General features: G+C 32.4%; 1 protein-coding gene across 1 annotated transcript; it reads right to left on the bottom strand.

Moving 5' to 3' along the window:
• Window positions 1–3559: 3559 nt before the first annotated feature.
• Window positions 3560–12032, bottom strand: LOC110112168 (GDSL esterase/lipase EXL3). Its single transcript, XM_020844278.2, has 5 exons — window positions 11683–12032; window positions 10321–10451; window positions 8946–9179; window positions 5848–6103; window positions 3560–3920 (listed from the first exon to the last, which is right to left on the bottom strand). The coding sequence occupies exons 1-5, from the start codon at window positions 11972–11974 to the stop codon at window positions 3730–3732; spliced, it is 1104 nt and encodes a 367-aa protein (XP_020699937.1). The 5' UTR covers window positions 11975–12032; the 3' UTR covers window positions 3560–3729.
• Window positions 12033–13622: the final 1590 nt, after the last annotated feature.

Below are 13622 nucleotides of genomic sequence, written 5' to 3'. Positions count from 1 at the left end.
TGAAGGATAAGTGATGATTTGGGAATTGGTAAACCAAAGTGTATAGTGTCATTAATGGAACAAACTACTTGTTTCAACAAATGAAAGTGAATAATCTAAGAATTGTGCATATGCTGGCACAAATGATTAATAAAAAACACAATGCCGGGATGAGTAATCGTTAAATACTGCAATGAACCAACTATAGTTTGATAGAATTTAGGTTGGTGGTAAGGTTGGAAGTGATGAGGAGGAATGGAGGATATACATTTGGTAGGTAAAGGCATGCTGACTAGTTTGCAATCCGACAATCTTGCAATCCGACAATCATGCTTTTGTTAGGAGATCCACCACATATCTTGATTGGTTGAGATAAAGGCCTGTGAAATGATATATGACTTGCAAACCAAGAAATTAAGTCACTTGAACAATATTTCTCATATGAAAACGTGACTAAAGAGCGAAGAACATTTCAACAATTACTTTGATCACTTCCAAGAAGCAAAGTATCATCTACATAGACAAGGATGTAGATGTGGACCAATCCATGATAAAATTGCTGAGACAATAGAAAGGAAGGATCAACAGAACTCACAACAAAGCCATGATTGGTTAAATAGGAAGAGAATGTAGCAAACCATTGCCTCAGAGCTTTTTTAAGACCATAAATTGCTTTCTTAAGTAGACAAACATGTTTTGGATATTGCAAGTCCACAAAGCCAGGTGGCTGTTGTATATAGAAAATTTCATCAAACTTATCGTGGAAAAATGTATTTGAAACATCTAATTGAATAATAGTTCACTTGTGAGTAACAACAACTGTAAGAAAAATTATATAGGAAATGTGACAACATGACTAAAGGAATCATGATGGTCTAAGTCAAGCTCTTGTTTAAAATCTTGGGCTACCAATCATGCTTTGTAGTGAGCAATGGTGCTATCTGAATTGAATTTGGTTTTAAAAAGCCATTTTGATGAGGGGAAGAGGGAACAAGAGTGCATGTCCCTTGATTTTGCAAAGCTTCAAATTTAGCACTCATAGCCCCTTTCCAAACAAGAAATTTGATAGCATGACAATAACATAAAGGGTTGGTAGGAGTGATGGAATGATGTAAGTCAAAGACTGGTGTATGTTTTAGATTGCCTAATTGGGATCATGTAACCATGTGATGCTTTAAGGATATAGAAGTTGACTATGTGGGAAGAGAAGAAATTGATGTATTTGTGTTGGGCATAACAGGTATGGAAGGTGATTGTTGGGGGAGGCAGTTGGGAAGCATGTATGGGAAGTAGATGCAGAATTTTGATTGAAAAGATTTGGTGGGGGAATAGAAGAAGTTGGGATAAGGTAGAAGGAGGAATATTTACTAAACTTGGGGAGGGAGTTGTGACAAAAGAAACATTTTGAAAAGGAAAGTTTGTTTGATGAAACATAACATGCCTTGAGATATATAACCTGCCAGTACGTATGTGAAGATAGTTATAACCTTGGCATGAGTAGCATAACCAAGAAAGACACATGGTTTGGAACTAGGTGCTAATTTGTGGGTTAGTTTTTGTGACAATCATGGATAGCAAAGACAACTAAATGTCCTTAGATGAGAATAGGTGAGACTTTAATTGTACAAGCATTCATGTGGCAATTTGCTTTGTGAGGTTTTAGATGGTAGACAATTAATTAAATAAGCAGAAGTAAGAAGAGTGTCCACCCAAAATTGGGAGGGAACATTGGCATGAAAGAGTAAGGAACATATTCTTTCAAGTAAATGTCTATGTTTGTGTTCGAAAACTCCATTTTGGTGAATAGTATGTGGAAAAGTGGTTTAATGGAGAATACCAAATTGAAGCAATTTAGCTTGATTTTTTTTTTGACATATTCATCACCTCCATCTGAAAGATGTCTACCCAAAATTTGTATGATTGCCTTGATAAAATTGTGGATGGACCCCATACATCAGTGTACACGAGCTCTAAACATTGACTAGTTATAGTGGTAGACAAAGAAAATAGTAAACAAGTACATTTAGCACGAGAACAAGCTAAGCAATCAAAAGAAGTAGAATGTAGTTTGTTGATTTGCAAATCTTTTAGAAGAGTCTGTGAAATGGTGGAGTAAATAGTGGCAACAAGATTATGATCAATTAGCATTCATGATTGATATAAGGGGTTAAGTGTTACGACCCGACCCGGGACGGATCCCGCTCGCATCGGGTCTCGACACGGAAACGAACAGACTGACTGACCAGGATCTGGCTTTGGAATTTGCTTACTGAACTAAATCTTCCAAATTATTTCAACTCAAACACCAACACACAGAACAAACCAGAGCTACTATGAATCATCAAATGCAAAATCACCTTGAGCAAATCTGGGTAAATTCTGGAGCAAATTCTCAACTGATCGTCTCAGGACGATCCCAGATCGTCCTGGACGATCCTGGAGCAGATTTTGATATTACATTAAGGGCTACTGAACTATCAGACAAGAACATATGTTTAGGAGGGTTGGAACTGGAACCAGTGAGACAATCTTTAAATCTGTTTGCTGTAAATAGTTTGAGCAGTTGAGCCTTCCAAACAGGATTATTTTTAACAGTTAATTGAACATTAACCAAGTTCTTAACAATATACATGAAGAACTTGAGTTGAGGTGTAGAGACTTCACTAATGGTGATGAGAATATTGAGAGAGGAGGAAGTTGTTGGAGAATCAGCCATAACGGAGCAGAAAAAAAAAACCCCTTGAGTGCTCTGCTACCATGAAGAACTTCATAATTTGCAGTGAAAACAAAATTGAAAATGCAAATAGAAGAATTGGAATGCAAAGGTATTATTACTATGGATATTCATTAATTTTCCCAATGCTGGAAAAACTGAACACATATATGTATATATCTGAAAAACTATATAAGATAATTAAGTTAGTTATGAATGAATGGCGAGGATGATAAATGTAGGGATCCAACGACTGCAAGAAGAGAATATGACGCAACACAAAGAAAGTGGAACAATTCATATGGAGCAAGGCACTTCAAGCAATGAGCTGACTTATCCATAACTGTAGCTACTTATCACTTGTTCTTATCAGTTGGTCATAAGAGTAGAAAACTAACATGATGAATCACCTAGCTTAAGAATGTCTTAGGCTTTGTTTGGAACAGCTTTTTTACTGCTTTTTATAGCATATTTTTATTACAAAAATTTTTAGTATAAGAATTATTTGCACAAAAAAGCTACTTTAGAGGCTTTGTTTGGTCCGGCTTTCTCACTGCTTCTTAAAGTAATTTTTTCATACAAAAATTAAAATTTTTATACTAAAAAGCTAAGCAATAAGAATAATAATAAAAAAAAAACAATAAGAATGCAATTAATGTCCTTGTGTAATTCACAAGGAAGAAGTAGGAGCAAATAAATAAAATAACAATAATAATAGAACAAAAAGCAGAGAATCCCACAGATAGGCAAAGTAACAAACAAGCAAATCAAAGGAGATCAAAATGGAGACACAACACCATTATAAAACTACTTAGCGTAGGGAGAATAATTAATAAGCCTACTTAAGCGCTTAAATGATCTTCATTATCAAACTAATTAACCACTTTTTCCCCATATCACATTGACAAAATAACATATTATTTATTCCATCCATACCAAAATAAAAATTTGCGAAAATACATTCAAAGATCATTCAATCCTCCTTCCTACTTTACATCATAAAAATAATATTTATGATGTATTTACATATATATTATTTAGTTCAAATATTTAAGGTACCGTTGAATAAGATAATCTACTATGATTCTATAAGCTCCTTCTGTGGGGTGATAGCTATCCCAAAATACGTATTTGGAATCGTCTGGGCATGTTGGTAGCTTCGGATTGCACAGTACTGAAACCTCTATAGCTCCCGTGCCACAGCAACCTTTATTTGAGACCTCAAATCCTGCAATCATAATAGCCATTAAAAAACTATTTAGAAAAGGAACAGAACTGCTTTGTAGAAAAAAACTAAAATAAATGTGAAAGCTAAATTTTGAAGCTATGAAGCATTTTGTTTTTCTTATGTTGGCGAACCTCCACTACTTTATTACTGAAGTGTGATTACTTTAAATGCTTATCAGAATGCCTCCATCCCCATACAGGTAGGGAACCTGCAGCTAGGGATGTCAATAAATGACCCAATCTATATATCTAATTCAAAAAAGTTCAAATCGACCTGCTTAACTTGTTTAATAAATGAATAGGTCAAATTTGGGTTAATTGGACTATGATAAAAGTCGAACTTATTTACTAAAAATATAATCATGCCTTTTTTTTTTGGAACGGGTTATGCACCATAGCAAGCTGCCACCCTCAAAAGAGCGATTGACGGCGTGACTAATCCTCGATTGACCTAGAATAGGCACCCACCCCTGAAGCCTCCTGACCCTCACTTCATTGAACCCCACTTAAGAAGCGCTGCCTCTCGAGGGGAATCGAGCATGGGTTGGGTTGTTCCCAACCGTACTCGCCTACCAACCAAACTAAACATCGGTGGATTTAATCATGCCTTTTACTAAGAGAGAAGTGTGGTTGCATATAAAAAGAGAAAATTGAATCAGAATAAAAATAGTATAATATATGATTAAATACCCTATATAAAAGTTTATACTACCTCTAAATAAAAAGAATATTCAACTTGTTTTAATACTTTCATTAAGGTTTTCTATTTTCCTAACAGCAAAAGGCTTAGAGAAGATATACATTTTTTTATTGAAAGAGTTAGTATTCTATTTATGAAATGGACATATGGTATAAATGCCATCGTGAACATGATAGCTATAATATATTTTTTTATTTTAAAGGTTGCAATATTGAATGGTGTATGGCTATGGATTCTAAGAACCTGCAACTGCATTTAAAGCACAGCAGAAGCATAGGCTCAGTTGGTTTAACTTTCAAATCAGGAAAGTAAGGAATTAGTTGCCACCATTAATATACGTGAATGGAGCCAAGCATTTAGTGTATGTGGCCAGGCGAACAAAGTGATATCGCACTGTTGTATTTTACTTCATGAATTTGCTCTTTCTGGAGTTTGCAATAAGAAAAAATTGGTCACATGGTATCACTTTTGCCTTCTAAAGAAAAATCAGAAACTTTCAAAATTTTATGGGGGAGTATCTTATTTTAGCAAATAGGACATTATACATACCAAAGTAGATATTGTGAATTTTCTCTTTCAATGAGTGGAAGAAGAAAAATAAAACAATGGAAATTCCATTAAACTGAGAGCTTAATGTTTCATTTGGGCTGTTTGTCTTTTTTTATTTTACTTTACTTCTGCATGCTCATCTCTTAGCTGAAGGCTTTGTTTGAGATAGCTTTTTTACTGCTTCTTAAAATAGTTTTTAAGAGCTTTTTTTGTATTAAAAAACTGTTTGAAGAAGTAGTAAAAAGTCGTATCAAACCAATATACAGTTTCAAAAATGGTTCTTCAAAAATAGTTTTTAAAGGCAAAATTAAAAAAAAAAAAGATTGAAATTAAAAGTTATCTACCAAACATACATTATTTTTCACAAATTATTTTCTTACCAGAAAATAGTCAAAAAAACTATTTTAAATAAATGCTAAAAAAGATGTTAAATGTTACATTCTATTTTATGTTAGCATTTAGTTGAAAAGGATTTGAATGACTATGTCTTCGTTTGGAACGGTTTTTTTTTTCTTAAAGCAATTTTTTAATATAAAAAAATAATTTTTTTACTAAAAATTTACTTTAAGAAGTAATAAAAAAATCGTCACAACAAAAACCTATGTCTATAAGAGAGCATAATTAAAATGATAACTAAAAAGTTTTAGAAGCATTGAGAAAGAGTTAAAAGTGTAGTTACCATAAACTGAGGGTCTCTGAACAAGGTCCAGAATTATAGTGTAGATATCCAGATAGATCAGTTTAGTGCCTTTGAAAATCCTGCCAAGTCTGTTGATCTCTGCGTTAATTTTCGAATTATAAAGCATCGCTGCCTCATTCCGAATTGGCACACATTCTCTTAAAGGACCTCCTCCAAGAGTTCTCTGTGAAGGTAGGCAGCCTATAGGAGGAAGCCCCACATACGCTATTTTACGCGCCCCCATTTGGTATAATTTCTGGGAAGAAAAAAAGTAGTATTAGGATCTGGGAAAAAAAATTAGCTCAGAATATTATGATTTAATTTTTAATTAAGAGTCTGCTAGAGATAATTTTTTCATTATTTTATTTTTAAATAAAAATATTTTTTTTTGTTTAACAGTTTTTTTCCTATTTTCTCACTTTTTCTGTTAAAGTTACTGTCATTGAAAGTTATTTTTTATAATCAAAATAATTAAGTCTTCGTTTGGGATGACTTTTTTTATTGCTTTTTAAAAGAGAGTTCTAGTACAAAAATTTAAAATTTTGTATGAAAATTCTGCGTAAGAAGTAATAAAAAAATTCTTCCCAAATGAAGCCTAAAGTTTTACTTGTGGTAATTTAGGCTTGATTTGAGATGGCTTTCTTATTGCTTCATAAAGCAGCATTTTAGTAAAAAAATTAAAAAATTTATACTAAAAAGCTATTTTATGAGGCATTAAGAAAGCCGTCTCAAACGAAGCCATAAGCTTTATTATTTTTGGTTTTAAACGCTCTTTTTCAACAACAATTTCAAAAAAAAAATTCAAAAGTTATTTTAAAGCTTAAATTATTTTTCTAACAACAATTTTATAATCAACTTTATAGAAAGTTTGAAGTCATCACAAACAGATGCTATGTGTTGGATTTGATTTAAAATGAATGGACATAACTTGCTTGAAAGGATCCCAAATATCACTATTTATTTTTTTAATCTAATGCTGATAATTATTATGTATGAAAGTTACTGAATAATTATTTCACCTACCACCTCCTGTGCTTTTCACTCTAATCTCTGTCAGCCAGAGCATATTTTATGTTTTATTATTTCTTTACATTATTATTTTTTTCTAATTGGCTTGATTACAATGTATGTTTAATATAATTTATTATTACAAATACTGGTTTGTTTGACATAAATTTTTAATTATTATTTTAATTTTCTCTGACTGATGCTGTTTTTAAATATTATAAATTTATATTTTGAAATACATAAAAATATCATAAAATTATGATTTAATTATATATTTTAATAAGAATACTGATAAAATAATATTACTAGAACATGCTATTTTAATATTTCTGATTTATTACCTACCTTCAACTCAATTAATATAATATTGAGTTAAATCTCTGTTGCAATTTTTTTATATTAAAGCTATAATAAAAAAATAAACTGCCAATGCAAATTCCAAAAAATAAAAAGGGAGAAAATTTTAAAATTATTAGATTATACTCCTAGCAACTAGCAAGAAACAAAATTTCTCTGATTTTTCTGTTAATATGTTTTTCCTTAAATTTATTTGAATATTTAAAATTTTTTAATAAATGTGTTTTAAATTATTAAAAAAATTTAAATGCTGAATATGTTAAACAAATTAAAAATAAAATTATTAATCTCTAAAATATATAATTCATTTACAAGCAACCAAATGAGTTCTTAATTAATTTAAAACTATCAAAGTTTAAACAATTAATATAAAATGAATTATAAATAATTTATGATATATGATTTATCCACACTTAAGCATTAGCGTTAGCTAACATTATTGTTGTTTGTTGGAAGTTGGGAGAAAGATTTATATAAACCAGCTATCAATTATTGTCCGTTCTCTCTTTTTATTTAATGAAAATGGTCTGTTTCGGTCATAGATTAAAGAAGAAACCAACCATATTTATAATGCATCAACTAAATTAATAAGTAATTGATGTGAGAGAGAAAGGGAAAGAGCATTGATACGTACATCACTAAATTTTCTAATTTACTAAAAGATTTTGTAAAGATAGAACAGAAAGGGTACTAAATATCTCTATTAAAATTTGATGAGAAAATTGTACTAAATATTGGTTATTGCTCACATTTATGGAAGTTGAAATATCTTCTTGTTGTTTATGGTGCAATCTCTAGCTAACATGTAGGCCTAAGCTACTTTTTACTGTTTTGCACGATGATATACATGTGCAATTTTTAAATTTTCCTATTGCTATGTCGATGTCATTAAGGGTCTATTTGAGAAGAAATTATTTTGTGTAGAGTTTGAGCGGGAAGTTCCCATCTTTACTATGTGTATACACAGTACACTGTATAATTTAATTTGTACACAATTTGATTTTTTTTGTACACAGTGTGTATAAATATTGTGTACACTCACAGTTCGAATGAAAACTTTTCGTCCGGACTCCACATAGAATAATTTCTTCTATTTGAGACATGTTTCTTATTATTTTATTTTTCAGACAATAATAATAATTTTATTTTGGCTATTGATTTCTTATTATTTTTTTAAAAATTTCTGTGATGGAGCACTACTTCTTATGACCATAATTGCTAAATTAATTTTTCTCAAAGTAATTTTTCAATAAACTTTATAAAACATTTCAGTCGTCCTCTCAAGAGATTGTAAGGGTTGTTTAGGACAACTTTCTCACTGTTTTATTTTTCAGACTATAATAACAATTTTATTTGAATACTGCTTTCTAAAAATTTATATATTTTGAAATTATATTTAACAAGAGCGATTAAGCGATTAATGAGTGATATCTTTAAGAAAGCATTTGACCTTTCTTTATATATATATATATATAATCCACTTTTCTGCTTTGTAGAAAAATGGTAGTCTAATATATTGCCAAACTATTAAACAATAATTTTATATTCATTTAAAGCATTCAGATTTACATGCAACATGATTTGTAGATGATAGTTTCAAAGACTTCGACTCTTGGCTTCTCGGATAGGTCAAAGTGACATTAATTTTTTTTTTTGTATAACAACTTATAATATTTAAAAAATAATATTCCCGTAAAATCTCAGAGAGAGAGAGAGAAGTGTGTTTAATTTACCTGGATGAATTGGGAAGAGTAGCCGATGAGCAAATTGACATAGGAGGGCACGTCGTAATGGGCCTGGCGGAACGGGGTGATGAAATAGGTGTTGGCGAGATCGTCGGAGCCGGAGCACACTACGTAGAGACTCTCCGCTATTATGCTATTAGCCCTCTCTTCTCCGGCGATCTCCTTTATCTTCTCTTTGTATTCTGCGAATAGTTTTAGCTGATCCGGCATCGATATCGCCGACTGCATTCATTTATTAATTACCATATAATTGTTACTTCATCATCGATATATAATTAACAAAGCCAATAAATAAAATAAAATCAAAATTATTTCTTTAACAATATTAGTGAAATGTTCTTGGTTTCTTATATTGCTGAATTTATGCAATTTTTTTTATGAACATCTCTTTAATTATATGAGAAGAAAATATAAACGGTGATAAAAATATGAAATTAACTCTGATTTCTGAAAAACTGATAGCAAGAAAACTTTTCCAAAGATAGCATACAACAACAACAAGCCTTTATCTCACTACGTGGGGTTGGCAACATGAATCCTTTTTCTCCATTGTGTTCTATTAAAAGTCAAATTCTTGTTTAAATCTAATAAAAAAAGGTCATTCGTAATATTTTCTAATCAATTCTTTTTAGGCCTATCCCTACCTTTCTTAACATATTTCTAAACATAGCATAATCTAAATAAATTTTAATGATTTTAATATTAACTCCAACAAATAAATAACAAAATTCAGATAACATTGATGCCCCAATATAATTGTGTGTTTTTTTTTTAATTCTTTTTGGGGGCGGAGTATCTATCCGCTGCCACCCCATTAATTAGGAGGGCAAATTATTCTATGCGGAGTCCGGAGACTAATAAAAATGCGTCATGTCGCCCTAAAATGTATCGCGCTCTGTACAGAGCTCGGTACCGAGCTCAGTACCAAACATAACCGGACGGTTCTCCCGTCCGGTGTCCGCATGGAATAATCTCTCCATTAGGAGATGCTTGGCCTACGAGCAATTAGTCTGACAGGTACAAGACTCGCAGTTATTTTCTTTCCACTTAAGGAAAAATTATTAGGTGCGGAGTGCAGACGGGGTAAGAACCGTCTGCACAGACACAGAGTACCGAGCGGTACCCAGCGGTACCGAGTGGTACCGAACGGTACCGAACACTGTTTTATACTAGTGTGCAGACGGTTCTCCCGTCCGCACTCTGTACCTAATAATTTTGCCCACTTAAGAGATTGTACCGCATGAAAAAAAATTCAAACATAGGTTGAAGATTCTCAATCACCATTGATATGCTTAATTTTTGTTAGATAGAGAATTAAAAGCTAGCATTGAAGTGGATGAGGAGGGAGAGAGAGAGAAGGTACTGCAATAACAGGGGTCAAGGGATCGTAGCCAGTGGCTCCGGAAGCGAAGCTGACTCCAGTGAGTAGGTCTTCAGCTCCTAGCTTTTGGCCGACATAAGCTGGCACTGTATCCTTCACTCCCAGACTTGAGGCTGATGAAATTTCAGACAAATTAATAAAACTGATCAATAAACCAAATAAACTTTTTTTTTTTCAAAAATATTAAACCTGCACAGTTTTTTTATTATTTTATAAAAAAAAATTCTAATTAAAAAATTAGAAAACTGTTCATAACGAAATTTAATACATTCAAAATATCCTGATTAACGCTACATGTCACGTAGTAGTTTTGTTTCTTCAGCTATAAATCATAAATCAAGTAGATTCAGTACCATTGAGTTATGAGGCATGGGAATAAAAATAATAACTAATTTAGCTAGCCATGCAGCTCCTCTTTATTATTAAAAAAAAAAATTTGCAAATTTAATTGAGCGGTGTGCTCCTGTCCCTTCTCTGCTCACACCGACATGTTCGTCATTTAGCTCATTATCGTACACAGCTGGCGCACAATATTTACAGAAGCGGCCACCTCTGCTTCATTAAAGAGGAACACCCTTTTTTTTGCAAAACTTTTGATCGCACTGACATTTTGTTAGTGCAGTTAATTGCCATCAAAATTCGAAATTGATAATTAAAAAAAAAAATCAACTGTATCAATGGGATCGGTGGGCCTCACTCCCTCTATTTTTTAAGACAAAATTATTACGTGCAGTAACTCTACATCATCCGGAGGCCAATTAAGACGCATTACGACACAAATACGCTGCGTTATCATTGTGTATGAGGTGAAATGGCACGTCCTAATTGACATCCGAACGGTCCAGTGACTGCGCGTAAATCATAATAATCTCTCTTTTTCATAAGCATTTGAGCTAATGAGATAAACTAAATCCCTCACTTCAGAAAAACAAAGTCGGCTACATAAATCAATTTTCTTCAATGTTTCTTATGTAGAATAAAATTATCATTTAAATCTAACATGAACCGATATTTCTAATACTTTATAACCAAATCTTTTTAGGTCTATCTCTACTGTTGCTAACATATATAAGTAAGATATGACATATCTATTCTACTAATCAGGTCATTAGAAGATTGATATTTTATTTGACAAAATCATCTACAGCAACTCTTTCTAATCTTATCTCTTACTGAAACTACTCCAACCAATGAAAATAATTTTACTGTAAAAGGCTCATTCTCTGTAATAAAACAAAATCATCTGCAAAAAAAAATCTCGTATATACCCTAAGTAGCACATATATATAAGAATCTTATGAGTACTCAATAAATATATATGAATAAGGTGCGTGAGGAAAGTACCTATAAGGTCACCAGGTATCTTGCCATTGCAAAATCTGCCAGTAGGTACATGGCCGATGAAATCCTTCCCATATGGAGGAAAATTACACTTCACAATAGTTTTAATCGCATTGTTATTTCCAGGATCAACTATTGAGTCACCAAACAAAATTACAGCAGGAACTATAGGCTTCGACGTTCGGTTGACAGCAAAGGCTTGGATTTGAGAGCAGAAGCAGAAGCTCAAAATCACCACTAAAAGATGAAGTGTGGCTAACTGTTTAGCGCCAGGCAAAATGCTTCTGCTCTCCATTACTCTCTCTCTCTATCTATCTATCTGTTTATTTTTTCACTGAGTTGCTGAAGATGGCAAGGCAAAGAGTCATTTTATAAGCGGGAGAAAAGCAGAGCAAGTTTAACAATAAAAGTAGAGGAATTTATTGCATTGAAAGCGAAATTGATAGTTGACAGGATTCTAACTTCTGTTAGGAGAACTACAGAAGTACGCCACTTGTCCAATCCAAGAAAAAAATATGCATAGATTTTAAAATCACCGGATTCATATGTAGGGGCTAAATTAGTCTTTCTTTTAAAGTTGGATAAACTCATTGATAGTCGTTTTTTGATAAACGTGACTACATATGTTGTTGTTTTTTTTCTTTTAAAATAATTGATGATGTTCTTTAGATCATGTCCAACCGAACTGCATGCCACTATATGCCGTTCGTGGTTCGCTGAATTCGAACTCCAAATCTCTCGCCAAAATTTGGTAGGTGAACAGTCCGACACCAATATTGGCATCGAACTGTTCACCTAAGCAAAAAAAATTGAGTTGCAGAATTTGCAGAAGGAGAGCACGAAAGAGGAGATAAGAGCGTGAAAGAGGAGAAAGGTGGTTATCTTCGTAGGAAGTGTGCGAAAGAAGAAAGATATGCAGTTTAATTGGAGATGAATTACGATATTATGAAGTTTTACTACATGCATTTTAGAGTGGAAAATAGATTTTTCGATTGAAGATGCCCTTAGCCATTAATTTTATAAAAATATGTTAAGTAATCATCTTAAACTAAAAAACATAGAATATCTTAAAGAGCTTATCTGGATATGATCGAGATTATTTTATGTCGAAGTTCTAAAGTCAGCCAAACCTCAGATTCACTTATACATTTAGGCTTCATTTGAGACGGTTTTGTTTATTGCTTCTTAAAATAACATTCTAATTTAAAAATTAAAACTTGTCTACTAAAAAACTACTTTAAGAAGTATCAAGAAAGCTGTCCCAAACGAAACCTGAGTCTCTCTTTAGCACTATCCAGTCACACATCTTGAGAAGTTCCAACGAACTTTATCGCTTCTGTGGTTCAATCATCGGATATATCACATACATAACAAAAATATAACGTTTCTATAGCAGTGGTTTGTAAACCGCAACTATAGATTTATATATGCAATAATTTTCACCGTTGTATACCACCCGTATGGAGTATAGAAGTTTTTAGAGTTAATATTGGCATTGTGATCCCCTATCAAATTATGGAAGTTGATAGAGATGCGCCCAATACTTCAAACCTAGGTAAACTCTTTTTTTCATGAAAGTTTCTATTTGAAGTTTGTCCTCTTTTCTACATTAACTACACCTAGCTAGCACACATCATATTCCCATCATTGATTGGGTATGACCTCTAAGTTCTCTTCTATTTATAGGTATCTCATAGAAGATTAGCACTCAATGATGAAAATATCATAGCAGAAGTTTTTTTTTGGGGGGGTAATCATAGCAGAAGATGATAAGCCCTGAAAGCTTTGGTCTTTTTCATGAAATTATTTATTTAAAGTGGCAGAAGCAAAAAAGAAACATTACGAGAAGAACCTTCATTTCCCTCAAAACTTTCAAATGGCCGTTTGGCTGGTATAGCAGCCCTTTTAAGTGGGAATTTTTTCATTTTCCTTAGACAAAAATC

Source organism: Dendrobium catenatum, unplaced genomic scaffold (genome assembly GCF_001605985.2).
Source record: "Dendrobium catenatum unplaced genomic scaffold, ASM160598v2 fragScaff_scaffold_178, whole genome shotgun sequence".
Lineage (NCBI taxonomy): Eukaryota > Viridiplantae > Streptophyta > Magnoliopsida > Asparagales > Orchidaceae > Dendrobium > Dendrobium catenatum.
This window is presented reverse-complemented; position numbering and strand designations above follow the sequence as displayed.